General features: G+C 51.0%; 3 protein-coding genes and 1 long non-coding RNA gene across 4 annotated transcripts; 1 reads left to right on the forward strand and 3 right to left on the reverse strand.

Annotated features, from left to right (window-relative positions):
• Positions 1-3,147: 3,147 nt before the first annotated feature.
• LOC136354627 (uncharacterized) lies at positions 3,148-8,146 on the reverse strand. Its single transcript, XM_066306135.1, has 2 exons — positions 7,282-8,146; positions 3,148-4,298 (listed from the first exon to the last, which is right to left on the reverse strand). The coding sequence occupies exon 2, from the start codon at positions 4,296-4,298 to the stop codon at positions 3,375-3,377; it is 924 nt and encodes a 307-aa protein (XP_066162232.1). The 5' UTR covers positions 7,282-8,146; the 3' UTR covers positions 3,148-3,374.
• Positions 8,147-8,158: 12 nt separating this feature from the next.
• On the reverse strand, positions 8,159-9,812 carry LOC9272550 (uncharacterized). Its single transcript, XM_015764357.3, has one exon. It carries the CDS (start codon positions 9,724-9,726, stop codon positions 8,446-8,448), a length of 1,281 nt encoding a protein of 426 aa, XP_015619843.1. The 5' UTR covers positions 9,727-9,812; the 3' UTR covers positions 8,159-8,445.
• Positions 9,813-10,503: 691 nt separating this feature from the next.
• On the reverse strand, positions 10,504-11,884 carry LOC112936068 (metallothionein-like protein 4C). Its single transcript, XM_015764360.3, has 3 exons — positions 11,678-11,884; positions 11,040-11,120; positions 10,504-10,893 (listed from the first exon to the last, which is right to left on the reverse strand). Exons 1-3 carry the CDS (start codon positions 11,734-11,736, stop codon positions 10,794-10,796), a joined length of 240 nt encoding a protein of 79 aa, XP_015619846.1. The 5' UTR covers positions 11,737-11,884; the 3' UTR covers positions 10,504-10,793.
• Positions 11,050-11,971, forward strand: LOC136354628 (uncharacterized). Its single transcript, XR_010738185.1, has 2 exons — positions 11,050-11,104; positions 11,770-11,971. It is a non-coding gene; the product is annotated as an uncharacterized lncRNA (long non-coding RNA).
• Positions 11,972-14,235: the final 2,264 nt, after the last annotated feature.

Genomic DNA, 14,235 nt, shown 5'->3' on the forward strand with positions numbered 1-14,235 from the left:
TCTGTGTGAAGATATATTTAAGACTTTTGTGATCGGTGTATACTTCACATCTGTTCCCTATTAAGTAGTGCCTCCAGATCTTAAGAGCATGAATCACGGCTGCCAACTCGAGATCATGGGTGGGGTAATTGACTTCATGAGGCCTGAGCTGCCTGGATGCATAGGCCACAACCTTTCGTTCTTGCATTAGGACACATCTTAAGCCCTGTCTTGATGCATCACAGAAGATCTCGAAATCTTTTCGGATATCTGGCAAGGTGAGAACTGGGGCAGTGGTCAATCTTTTCTTCATTTCTTGAAAGTTGTCTTCACAGGCTGTGGACCATTGAAATTTCTTTTCCTTCTTTAACAGCTCGGTCATAGGTCTGGCTAGCTTAGAGAATCCTTCAATGAATCTTCGATAATATCCAGCTAAGCCGAGGAAGCTGCGAATCTCTGACACATTCTTGGGCGGGTTCCAAGCAAGTACAGCTTCAACCTTGCTGGGATCTACTTCGACACCGTTGGAGGAGATCACGTGACCAAGAAATGCTACTCGGTCCAACCAGAATTCGCATTTCGAGAATTTAGCGAATAGTTGATGATCTCTGAGCTTTTCCATTATCAGCCTCAGGTGTTCAGCATGTTCTTCCTCGTTCTTAGAGTATATCAGGATGTCATCGATGAATACCACGACAAACTGGTCCAGGTATTCCATAAAGATTTTGTTCATTAAGTTCATGAAGAATGCTGGAGCATTGGTGAGTCCGAAGGACATTACTGTGAACTCATATAGACCATAACGCGTCGAGAAAGCGGTCTTCGGAATATCTTCAGATCTGATTTTCAGTTGGTGGTAACCTGACCTCAAGTCAATTTTTGAGAAGACTCTTGCTCCTTTAAGTTGATCGAATAAGTCGTCAATCCGAGGCAACGGGTACTTGTTCTTTATAGTTACTTCATTCAGGGCTCTATAGTCAATTACCATTCTCTCAGAGCCATCCTTTTTCTTAACCAGAAGCACTGGGGCTCCCCAAGGGGATGAGCTAGGTCGCACATAACCTTTACTTTCCAGTTCTTCGATTTGTCTTTTAACTTCTGCTAACTCATTAGCGGCCATTCGGTAGGGTCTTTTTGCAATTGGAGCTGTGCCTGGTGCCAGTTCTATGGCGAACTCAATCTCTCGGTCTGGTGGCATTCTTGTTAATTCTTCCGGAAATACGTCGGGATATTCACAGACTATGGGCACCGACTCCAAGGAGGTGACTTGCAAACAGGTTAGGATAGACCGACTTGCGGTAGGGGTGTTAGGGGTAAAGCGGACTTGCTTTCCTCCAGGTCCTTGCAAGGTGATGGACTTTTCGGCACAATCTATCTGTCCTTTGTGCTTAGCCAACCAATCCATCCCTAGAATGATGTCCAAGCTTTGCGAGTCTAGGACTATCGGTTTGGCTAGGAAGTCAACTTCCTCAATTCTAAGGTTAACTTCCGGGCATATTTGAGTTGCCCTTATATTCCTTCCAGGGGAATGTACTATCATTGGTACACGCAAATTTTGGGTTTTCCAACCATTTCTTTTCACAAAAGCTTGCGATATGAAAGAATGGGAAGCTCCCGAATCAAACAGAACTATTGCGGGTACGGAGTTGACAGAGAACATACCCATCACAACGTCTGGAGCATCCTGAGCGGTTTCAGCTTGAATGTGATTCACACGTCCTCGACCAAAGTGGTTGGAAGCACGGGAACCTTGTCCACTTGCCTGAGAGTTAGGACGAGACTGAGCTGCCGCTGGAGTAGGAGTTCTGGCGGTGCTGCCATTAGCATGCCCTGAGTTGGTGTTGGTAGGATTCTGAGGACACTGTCTAGCATAGTGACCCATCTGGTTGCACCGGAAACACTGAACTGCTGACGGTCCCTGTGGTGACTTGAAGGAGGTAACACTGTTTGGCGCAGTGTTGCCACTAGGGGCATGCTTCTGTGGCTGAGGTGCCGGACGGTTTATCTGAGGACGAGGGGCGTAGCCTGGCTGGCGGTTAGTCTGAGTGACCGACTGATGGTATTGCATGGGTTGACCGTAGCGAGGGCGAGGTGCGCCTCGGGAAGAATTTCCCTGATGGTTAGACTTGCGTTTCTTGTATTCTTCGGTGGCCTCTTTTCTGGCATCCTCAAGTAGAAGTGCTTTGTTGATCATATGTTGAAAAGTGGGGAAGTCATGAGCAAGCAACTGGAGTCTCATTCCAACTGCGATTCCTTTCAAGAATTTCCTGATCTTTTTCTTATCGGTGTTTACTTCCTCAGGGGCGTACCGAGCCAACTTGTTGAACTGACTTAGGTACTCATTGACACTGCTGTGGCCTTGCTTAAGTCTGTTAAATTCTTCTTTCTTCATGTCAATAGTGCTTTCAGGCACATGAGCTGCACGGAAGGCAGCAGCAAACTCATCCCAAGCAATGTTAGTGGGTTCAGGATGTGCATTGCAGTAATTCTCCCACCAATCTGCGGCAGGTCCTCTTAGCTGGTGAGAGGCGTAGAGCGTCTTCTCAACAGGAGTACACTGCACTAAGTTGAGTTTTCTATCAACATCTTTCAACCAATCGTCAGCCTCGACGGGCTCGACGGTCTGAGAGAACTCTGGCGGTCGAGACCTCAGAAAGTCCGTCAGCTTGGATCTGTTGTTGCCCACGTGAGGGTGGCCATTTCCATGCGCATTATGCTGAAAGCTGGCTATGGCTGTGGTTAGACCTTGCAAGATTTGTGTCTGAACTGCCATTATGTGTTGCATGTTGTTTTCCCCATGAGGTGGGGAAGGGAGGCGTTCTTCTCCAGAATTGTGACTGGCAGTGCGGTGAGAGCGGTGAGACTGCTCCAACTCTGCTTCACGGGAAACTGTGCGATGCGAACGGCTGCTGCGGCGAGGTTGCTCAACCTCTGCGTTGCGGGAAACAGTACGGTGCGAACGGTTGCTGTGGTGAGAATGCTCATTAGCTGGTTCGTGATTTGCTTCTGCTTCAACTCTACCATCTTCAAAACCAAAGCGGGCTGGTGCACGAGCTGTACGACGGGGGTGGCTAGCCATCTAAACTCCCAGAAAAGGGCGGGGTAAGAGTCAGATAAGCACTTAGGAGGGCAAGGAGCAAAGCAAATAGCAACTCAGATAGCACACACTAGGCATAAACTGGATTTTTCAAATCATAAAAACACCTGATACAACGGGTGTGGACTAGTCACAGAGCTACGCCGAGCTTGACTGTGCGCACACCTCCTAGGAGAACCAGACTACCAAACAACACCCACAACAAACACACGCACGCACTACCTCGCCACGACTCCAAAAGAGTTGGCGGCGGAACAAAAGGGCCTAACACACGGACGGCTACTGAAGACTGCCTCCTCTACTCCTCGTCGGCCTGGCTGCCTCCTGTGGTCGGCTCCTCAGTCGAAGAAACGTCGATCGGCTGGCGCGAAGGGACTGGCGGAACCTGTCGAGGGCCGGCAGCAGCACGGGCTGCTGGCGGTGGGGGAGCTGGGTGGCGGAAACGGAACACGGTGGAAGAACCAACAACACGCTTCCGCGCAGTGCGGATAAAGCGTGGGCCACGGCGGGAGGAAGCGACTGGAGTGTGTCCGGGGGTGTAGGAAGGGCTAACTGGGTGTGGGTAGGGGGAGTACACTGGTGAGTACGGCGCACGCGAGCTGGGGGAGCGCGGGCCACTGGGTGTGCGGGCAGAGCCGCGGGAGCTGTGGGAGGACAGGTGGCTGGCGTGGCAGAGACGGCCTGAGTCCCAAGAGATAGTGTCAACTGAGGTGACACCCTCCTCGGCCAGACGGGCCTCCAAGGCGGCGTAGCGGCGGGCGAGGGAGCGGTAAGCCTCAAGGAGTAGGTCGTGCTGAGTGGCCTGAGCCTCTGAAAGCTCGACCATGCGAGTCAGCACTGGCTGAGACTCGCTGTACGGACAAGGGTACCTGGCGTCTGAGTGGCCAGAAGGAAGACGTGGAAGCTGCCGGAAGGCGGAGCCTCCGAGACGGTGGCTGTAGTCGTGGGCCAGGCGGCGAAGCGCAGTCCAGGAGAGGTCCTGGTACGCGATCTGGAGAGTGGGCCTGGCCACAGTGAAGTGGTGAGGGCGAAGGCCAACTCCGTGTATACCTCCACGAGGGTAAAGGTACACAGAGAGCTCACAGTGAGGGGGAACACGGTCCACGGAGTACCCCGTGTACTCGGGACACGAGAAGCCAAGGAAACGGGCGAGGTCACGAAGCTGGGCGACGTGGTGACCCTCACCAAAACCGTGGGAACTGAAGCTGGCGTTCACTGCCATCTACAATTTTGAAAGAGGGAGAAAGATCAGTAACCATTTTAGAAACAAACTATTGAAAATAAAGAAAACAGAAGAAACCCTAGCTTTTCGCAAGTAGTTTTGAATCTAGTATCCTTAGGGTCGTCCTAAGCGTCGGGTTTCGCCCTAGGGCCAAGCCTGTGCTCTGATACCATCTCTTGTCACGCCCCAAACCAGTTCCGGCCGGAACTAGCCCGTGACGCTCCAAATTAACCTGTTAATCGATACCAATCCCAGGAAACAGTGCTGGTATCACAGGGAGACAGAATATCATAGCAACAGAGGTCTCTTTATTATAGAGTAGGAGTACAGTCATGTTGGGCTGCGGACAGATCCCGAGCTCACAACTGCATTACAAAAGCGAAACGGAAGCCAGGACTTGGACCAATCATCACAGGCGCGACTTGGGAACTACGCCGAAACCCTAAAACTCATCGTAGCCGGCTTGCTCCTGGAAGAACTCCTCATCAGCAGGATCTGCTTTATCTTCTTCAGCAACTGGGGGGGATATTTATATAGAGCAAGGGTGAGTACGGGAGTACTCAGCAAGCCAGGGGAAAATAAGTGTTTAATGCAGGCTTCAAGGAATGGCTGTTGTTTTTGCAATTGATTTTATTTGAACTCTTTTCTAAAAGCAACTAAGTGAGTGCTTCTCAAACGACACGGATGAGGCAGTGCGTCTCGTCCGGTCGGAGTATGTGCAATGTATCAGTCTTTAGATTTGAACAAGATTGGCACCCGGCCAAAGGCCTTTTAAACGACCACCCGGGCCAACACCTTTCAAACGGCCACCCGGGCCAACAACTTTTCAAACGGCCACCCGGGCCAACAACTTTTCAAACGGCCACCCGGGCCTACAACTTTTTAAACGGCCACCCGGGCCTAGCTGATCCCGTCAGCTGCGGATTCTTTTCAAACATCGAACCCGATTTCACAACAGCAATTTCACAAGCAGTAGTCAAACAAAACTACGCTAGGAATCACCTCACATCCGCCCATGACCGTGGGCACGGCTGTTCGAACAGTTTGTTAACCTCTGCAGAGGGGGTACACTTTACCCACACGACATTACTAACCCGGGTCACCCAGCCCGTGGGGATCAGCCACGTCGGGAGACCTCCAAGCTTTCATGACAAGGCATTTCGAAAGCCGATGCAGGTTTGCCATATGCCGACGAGAGGGGTCCCAGACCAACAACAGGTTAGGTCCCAGACCATACTGTGCCAGGAAGCCCAGGGGTCCTCCCCGACACCACCCCGGCGAATCCACATGTCTCTCGGCATCAAGGCTCCCCTGATAAGCTAGTTACTCAGCCAGGGGTGTCCCATTCCACCCATGTGGTCGTACTGGTCTTATGTTGGGATGAAATTCCAAGGGATCGGTCCTTACGTGCAAGAGCGGGAAACCGTACACCCGATACGTTTCCCGGTCCGCGGTTTTGGAAATTCATTTAGTTCGCAAGCACCGACCCAGGCGTCGGGTTTTCCAAGTCTTTTGTAAAGCTCCAGTTTTACCCAAGTTGTACTCAGATTTTAAGTTTGAAGGCTACCGTCGATACTCGTACAGAGTGCACGAATATCGCGGTACAACTGGGTGGTTACAAGGGACATGGTATAACAATTAACAGAGGGAGGATCAAATGCAATCAATTAGGTAGGTCCACCAATCTGCCTTGCAGATGGGGCAAAAGATTAAGTGTGATCCTATCAATGCATAATATTTTGCAAGCAACATAATTAAATTTCAAATATAGGCTCAAGTTGTTCAAAGGTGGCTTGCCTTGCTCGAGATCTGGAGCTTGATCCTCGAAATCCTCGCACTGCGGGTCTTCGGGCTCCGAAACTACACGCGAAACGGGACAACTCAACAAACGGCGAGAATAAAGCCCTATTAATGACCCCTAAGCGTGCCATTAGATAGATCTCGAGATTTGGGAAATTTTGGAAGTTGAACGGAGTCAAACGGAGTTATGGTTGGAAAGATATTGAATTTCTAAGATTATTGGATTTTTGGTCTAAAGGAAAAAGGATTTAATTAAATCCTTTTTGGAAAAAGGAAAAGGAAATGATGAAGGGAGGGAATCTAGACTTTCCTCGGGCGGCTAGGGCGCGGCCCAAAGGTATTCGGCTCGGTCCGGCCGAGCTAAACGGGCCGGACGGCCCAAAGCGGCCCATTTACGCGCGCGCGCGGGAGAGGAGAGAGAGAGAGCCGGTGGACCGGGCTCACCTCGCGCGGCCCCGGGTGGGACCCGCTTGTCAGCGGCTCGGCCCACCGTGCGGAGGGAGCACGCGGCGCACGCGCGCGGGCGAAAGGGGGAAAGCGGTGCACGCGCGGTTTACGGAGGACTCGGGTGCGGCGGGCCCACGCGCAGCCTCACGGCTTGTGGTGGAATGCGCGCACGGGGAGGGATCGGCCGGGGTCGGCCCGTCCCGAGCTCAGCCGAGCTGGCGCCGACGTGGCACCTACGTGGCGGCCACGTGGGCTGGCAGGAGGTAGACGACGACCGGCCGCAAATGAACGGCGGGCGACGGCGGCGAGCGGTAGAGCGGGCCACGGCGATACCGGCGAAGGCGAGCACGCCGGGCGGTAGTACGGGACGAGAAGAGACGAGCCAACGGCTCGGATTCGCCGGAGGTTGCTTGGCGGCGACGGATTGCGGCGGCGGCAACCGGCGGCGGGAGAAGAGGGAAACGGCGACGAGGCCACGAGAGGTCGATTTCCGGCGGTGAGAGCATCTACAAGGCCACGGGAACTCGATGCTAGGGTTGGATTGGACGGAGCTATGCCGAGCTGGGCTGGCGACGTGCGGCTACTTCGGAGCTCGGGCGGCGACGGCGGCGAGCACATGGCGAGCAACGGCATCGGTCGGGGCGGCGCCGGCCAACTACGGGAGGTCTACTCGAGCTAAAACCGAAGTCTAAGGGGGGGAGACGGAGCGAGGAGGGAGAACGAAGCGAAACATCACCGCGGGAAGGAGAGGCGCTGTGACGAGAGGCCGACGGCGCGGGAGTGATCTCTCCGGCCTCGGGCCGGGGAAGAGGAAGAAGAGGCGCGGCCGGAGTCCTCTTCGGCGTCCTCGCTCGTGCCGGCTCCTCCGACACGCGCGGCGACGATTGGAGACGGCGAAAATAGAGACGGCAGTGGAGGAGGCGAAAATGGGGAGGAAAGGAGAAGGGGAGGCCGGGGGTTTAAGGAGGCGGCAATGTCGGTTTGGGGAACCGACTTGCGCGGTCAAGAGCGCGAGCTGGCGCTCGGCTAGCGGCCAAAGCGGTGGCAGACGGGATGACGCCGGCGGGAGAGGAAAAAGGAGGAAGGGGAAAAGGAGGAGGAGAAAGGAATTCTCTCCTTTGCCGATTCGGGAAAAGGAGGGTGGGCGCGGGGCGACGACGCGGCAGAGGGAGGTGAGGCGCGGCCTCCGGGCCTTGGCGGCTAGCGCGCGGAGTGGCGGGGGCCGGCGATGACGACGGCGGGCGGTTTGGAGCGGAGCGGCGACAGCGGCGACTGGCGCGGGCAGAGCTGACGGCGGCGGCGACCGGGCGGTCGGCCACTCGGCTTGTGCGGGCGCGAGGCAACGGGCGACGGCGCGCGGGGGGGGGGGAAAGGCGGGGCGCGGGCGGCTCACGCGCGCACGCGCGCGGCGCGCGGGCAAAGCGGCGGGATCGGGAGAGAGCGAGGGAGCGCGAGGGAGAGAGCGCCCGGGGAGGGAGAGAGAGAGAGAGAGGGGGGGAAATGGGCCGGGGGGGCAAGGTAGACTTTGCGGAGGAATTGATTTGGAAGATTTGGATTCGGAATTTGAACTCGACGATAGATCGGGGATTGAGATCTTGAGATGGCACGGACACTAGACAACAATCAAAGGAACAAATTTCGCAATTAGGGTTTTTGAGAGATAATTTTCCCGCTAGGCGCCACGACGGAACGGGCGCTACATGATCTGTGTGAACTGATCAGCTGATGGGCTTCGCTGCATCTCATCCAGAACGACGACATCGCAGGAGACTGCAAGGGATGGCGCTGCACAGCTCTTTGGCTGCAATTGTGGTGAGAACCAGATCTTCGACGAAGGCATTGCAGTTACCTTGCTACCCTCTTCGGATCGTCCTGTCGCCTGAACCTCACTTCCCAACCGCTAAGCATCACTTCTCGCGACCAGAGCAACCTCGCCCCCTGTTGCCAGCACATCCTTCCCCGTCGCCAGAACGCCATTCTCCGTCGCCAGCACATCTTTCCCCGTCGCCAGAACGTCTCTCCCCGCCACCAGCGCCGTGCTCGTGGCAAGCACACGCGGCACGACATTACACGCAGCATCATCTCCCCTCCCCGCCATCCTATTCCCAGGCTCGCCACTTGAGTGTTCCTCTATCGTATCCCTGTCCGAAGCATGCAGGCCCGAGCCGGCGTGTTCAGTGTGCTCGTCGTCGCGGGCGGTATCCCTCAGCGCGCCGGGGTTGGTAGGGATCATCTCGGACACCCGCTGAACTGAAGATGTCGACCAGGTGCGCCCCGGTAGCCCACCAGCAAAGCCAGATGCTCCGCCAAAAGGCCGACCTCCGCCTTGTTTCGACGTCCACGGCCCTGTGCCGTCGATTCGGCCAGCCCAGCAGGAGAACGTAACCTGGCGCGGGACGTCATCATCATCTTCGTCGTTGGAGGCCGTGGAGAGGGGAACATGGAGGGGCGTCGGGTCAATGATCTCCTCAATGTGCACAATGATATTGTACGTCAGCGTGCACTTGTGCAGAGGCGCCCTTGGAATCCTGATTGATCCCGCCATACGTTCCCAGCACGGCGGGCCGCCCCCCGCGCGCTCTGGGATCTCCACCTCCAGCGTTGTTGGCACCGCAGACGGGTTCTTGAGCCAGGCGAACATGGTGAGAACCCTCGCGTCCGCCGGCGGAACAAGCTCCACCAACTCTCCACCCAGCTCACGGATCAGCTGGGCCATCGCCTCCTCATCCCAGGCGTGCTGGGGAAGCCCTTCTAATGACAGCTTGGTGAAGAATTGGAACCTCGTGCTGCTGGCCAGCAGGCGCCTGTTCCAGCTCTTGAAGGCGATTGGCGCCCCTTGGAAGAAGACTTGTTTGGATTTGCCGAGGACCCAATCCTTTTCTCTGGCAGAACGAAACACAATTAGGTAGTCCTCAGGGGTCGTTACCTCCACCCGGAAGTGCGCGGGGAGGATGCCACAGTCGACGATCACCGCAACCAGATCTCTAGGTGAGAGCGCTGGCTGGTTGCCAAGCACTGTGGCCAGGAGCACCTTCTGCTCGAAGATGGCCTCCGTCTCCACCATGCGCGGCGTCCAGGAGATGGTGCACCGCCCCGACTCCGGCCGGATGTTGGCGTCCCCGGTCCGCCACTCCTTCATGACCCGAGAGGGCTGCTGAGCGCAGATCTGAAAGCTAGCCATGCCATCACCAGCAGCCACTCCCTCTTCTCGCCCCTTCTTTCTGGGAGGCAAAGCTTCTAGCACTTCTTTCCGCGGTTTTTCACCTCCCGCTGGCTTCGTTGCCACTTCTTTTGAACCAGTGGCCGGCTGCGCCCTAGCCGCACGGGAGGTAGGGCAATTCCTAGCGATGTGCCCTGAGTACCAGCAGTTGTAGCATCGCGTGCTTCCTGGGCAGGCGGATTTCTGGTGTCCTAGCCCCAGGCAGTTAAAGCAGCATCCTTGGAGCCAGCGGGGGACTGTTCTTGCCTTCTTGAATGCTGCAGGGCTGGAGGTTGGGGGGGCGTTGGGGCGCCATGAATGCCTCTTGGATCGACGACGAACCTCAGTCTAGGAACCCTGGTCTTCTTCGCCCCGTTGATCCACCGCATTAACTGCGGGACGCGACAGGACGATATCACGCCAGGACGTCCTTCCTAGCTGCGACATGAGAGAGGATGTTGGGAGGTGGTCGCCGGCGTCGGAGTGCCCACCGGCGATTAGATGGTGGTCACCGTCGCCGGAGTGACGACTGGCGATGAGTCTACGGACCTCTCTATCCACCAAGCCACAACCACTTTTCTGCCATCTTCCTGAAAAGGGGAACATGTCCACACTAGTACAATAACAGGCTAACAGTAAGAGTAGATAAAGCAGCAATCTAGCCAAGAACTATTTTGGGGGGGGGGGGGTGTAAAAACTTCATCTGTGTTTTCTATCGTAGAATGACAAAAACGAGAGATAATCTATGAGAGAAGAAAATTCATACACAAACAATCTTGCATTTCACTGAACAACATTACACATGGCACACTGGCAAGATGATGACCAGTAGATTGGACAAGAAGCCACATAGTTTTCCAGCCACAAAATCCACAATGGCCTTTGACAATTGATAGGAGAATCTTGTCCACACAAACACACACACATACTTATGAATTCACACAACCAAATATACAGGGACTGATCCATCATGCACACTGGATATCTTCTTTTATTTGTTCATCACAGCTGGGAATGCTGTTGCATGGTTACAGTCTTCGCCTTGACATTTAGCAGTTGCAGGGGTTGCACTTGCAGCTGGAGCCGCAGCTGCAGCCATGGCCGGCCTCACCGGAGCCGGCAGCCAACTCGAAACCCGCTTCGCTGTGCCTGCAGAAGAAAGAAGCAGAGAAATTCAGACATGGAACAAAAATAAAAAAAAAATCCTGGAATCCGGTTCAAGTCTGAATCTCAGTTAGTACTAATTAAAGATTTTCTTCAGTTCAATTTTTAAGGTGAAATATATGTTACTTTACCCCTTTTCAGGTGCAACACCGAGGACCATGGTCACTGAGGTGGTGGTGGTGTTCTTCTCTGCCAGGTCAGGGTACATCTTTCTGAACCAAATGAAAAAAAAGTAGAACATAAATATATATCTCTACTATTATAAAAATTAAAAATGTTTTTGCCGGTATTTTGGTACGTCATCCGTGTATGAGTTGGTTTTTAAGTTCGTTTGCTTTTAGAAATACATTTATGTATTTAAGCCGGTTTTTAAGACCGTTCATTTTTGGTGATACAAAAGGAATCATATAAGAAATTTGTTTAAAAAACTCGCATGCTAACTTGAGACAATCGAACTCCTAATTACAGCTCATGATTTTCTAAAAAAAATATATCCAAGCGAACTCCTACAGTGAATTTCATCTTAACTAAACCATATAACAATAATAAGATTAAAATAGGCTTCACACGTTGCAACGCACAAGCATTTTTTCTAGTAATGTAAAATAATCTAGAAAAACATATAGTTTTATATGAACATAACTTTGAAGCAATGGAAATAGTATGGTTTTCATCATGAAAATACATTAAAACCAACAAACTAGGTAGCTGCTATCTCTGATAGACTATCTCAGTTTATTTTGACAAATCAGTATTTGAAAAACTATACCCGCAGCCGCCACCGCATCCGCAGCTCGAACCGCAGTTGCAACTTCCACCACACGACATCTTAATCTTCTAAATCTCTTGTAAATTCTTCAGGAAATTATATGCAATGAGGTGTTGAGAACGCTTGAGGTGAGCTCAGTGCAATTGCCCAGCAGAGCACATATGTCCTTTTATTTATAGACTGAACAATATGTCAGGTATAATCATGTCAGGATGATCTAAGCAGGTTGGGAAGGCAATTTGTATGAATTGAAATTCAAATTTTCTTACAGAAAGATGCATTGAATTTGATGAAGTTCTTAGCTGTTCCCATCTTGCTTCAGTACTAAGATGCTGACATTTTTGTTTAAGATAGATGCATTATTGCACAATTTGAAATCGAAAAATTTTCTTGTATGAGCTGGATTCAAATTCCTGGCATAAAACAAGCTGAACTTGATCAAGTTCCCAAAAAGTCAACCTGTACCAGTTCCACGCCTATAACAAATATAGATCCATCCTTGTGCAAATTGAATTTGAATTAGTAAGAGTATGGATAAAACTCAACTTTCATTACCAAAAGAGTAAAGTCCATCACCGGTCCCTAAACTTGTACCGCTGTGTCACCCCGGTACCTAAACTCGCAAATCGACCGTTCAGGTCATCAAACTTGTTCGACTATGTCATCCCGGTCCCTAAACTTGGATTTGAATATCATCTGGGTCATATACGACGGTCTAAAGACTTTATATTTAAAAATAATTCATAACTTTTTCATGTGAACTCTAATGAAGATAAACTTTATATCAAATTTGTAGCCCTCGACACGATCTACAACTTTGTAGTTTATTTTTTTTTATTTTAAGTCATTTTTGTCCCAAAATGTAATTTTAAAATTAAAATTTCAAAATCTATAAACATGCAACAATATTTTGGGACAACAGTTTTAATTCAAAAAATTTTCAACTACAAAGTTGTAGGTCGCGTCGAGGGTTACAATTTTGATATAAAGTTTGTCTTCATTAGAGTTCATATGAAAAAGTTATGAATTATTTTTTGATATAAAGTTTTAGACCGTCCTTTTTAGGGACCGGTGTGACACAACTGAACAAGTTGGAGGACCTAAATAGGTGATCTGCATGTTTAGGGACTGAGATGACACAGTTGAATAAGTTTGAGAAACTGAACAATCGATTTACGAGTTTAGGGACCGGGATGACACAGCGGTACAAGTTTAGGACCGGTGATGGACTTTACTCTTACCAAAACAACACTTCTTCTTGTACGAATTTGATTTAAAAAATTCACGTGCAAATTGAAATATAGAACTGAAGTTTCTTGTACAACCTGAATTCAAATTTGTTTAAGCTACCGGCCAAATCAATCTTGTTCACGTACAGTTGACTTTAGACAAATTGAATATTTGCTCACGTACGTAGCTAGTAGAAATTGAATTTGGACAGGTTCCCTTACGGATTGAATTTAAATCTCTTACGAAAATGGACTTCGTTTGAGTCTGATTAATTTCTTGCCCGATCGAATCAACCCTGCTCCACTACCCATGGTTTTCTTTGACCACCCGCTCCATGCTCCAAAATACATGTATGCGTCATTGCTAAGTCGAATTTTGAACGAGTTCGTGTATGAATTGAAACTGAACTGGAAACATGAAATTCACCTGGAATCGCATTCCGGCCCAGCACGTTACTGGGCATCACGTTCCGGGCTTTCCGGCCCAACTTGAATTGGGCTTACCGGCTTTCACGGTGGTGGCCTTTTTTTTTTTAAAGGGAAAAACGGCATAGACCGTGCCTTTTCATTGAATATAGCATGAAAAAATACAACCCCTAGGGGCGAAAAGGAAGAAACTCAAAGAGCTAGCTATACACTGTACAAGATGTGGCAGGAGCTCACGCAACCTTCTAGCGCCGGCCAGCATCCAGAGCTTGGCCTCCTCTATGATTTTGGTAAGCAGATACGTCGTTGTGGACTCCTTGTGCTCAAAAATCCGCTGATTCTGCTCCTTCCATATCTCCCACACTACAAGGAGGATGAGAGTGCGCCATCCTTATTTGGGAACTCCTGTCGTATTGGCAAGTTTCTCTCACCATTCCTGGACTGACTACGTAGGCTCCCAGTGCCGTGGTTCAAGAAGATGATTACCCACCCATCTGGCCACGGTGGTGGGCTTGACGGCGTCGCCGGAGCAGCGCCTGCGTGAACCTACTCTTGTCCAACTCCGGAGGTCGCCGTCCGCCGGCGTGAACTCCTCCGACGTCCTAATTCCTAAGAAACTTGCCATTTGGAGCTTTATCGGTTGGCCTAATAAGCCAAATCAAAAACCAAAATTTGAACTTTCGAATTTGATTTTGTAGTTGATTTTAAGATATTTTCAACGTAATTTCTTTTTAGTATTGGATTTTGAGTCGCTACGAACAAATGTATAAAAAATTTACCTATGAATTATTTTTTATTTCCTAATAAATCAAAACAGCTTATTAGGAACATGGATAACTGATGAGGCTCTTGGTTTATTAATGGTTAACTGGAACATCGCTAAGTTTTCACGTCTTTCATTTC

The sequence above is a fragment of the Oryza sativa genome, chromosome 12, assembly GCF_034140825.1.
Source record: "Oryza sativa Japonica Group chromosome 12, ASM3414082v1".
Taxonomy (NCBI): Eukaryota; Viridiplantae; Streptophyta; class Magnoliopsida; order Poales; family Poaceae; genus Oryza; species Oryza sativa.

Bases quoted from the DNA above. Each gene is read 5' to 3' on its own strand.
- LOC136354627 (XM_066306135.1), bottom strand. From the start codon at position 4,298: ATGGCAGTGAACGCCAGCTTCAGTTCCCACGGTTTTGGTGAGGGTCAC.
- LOC9272550 (XM_015764357.3), bottom strand. From the start codon at position 9,726: ATGGCTAGCTTTCAGATCTGCGCTCAGCAGCCCTCTCGGGTCATGAAG.
- LOC112936068 (XM_015764360.3), bottom strand. From the start codon at position 11,736: ATGTCGTGTGGTGGAAGTTGCAACTGCGGTTCGAGCTGCGGATGCGGT. The intron at 11,121-11,677 runs GTATAGTTTTTC...CATTTGGTTCAG, and splicing joins GGATGCGGTGGCGGCTGCGG to AAAGATGTACCCTGACCTGG. The intron at 10,894-11,039 runs GTAAAGTAACAT...TTTCTTCTGCAG, and splicing joins GGTGTTGCACCTGAAAAGGG to GCACAGCGAAGCGGGTTTCG.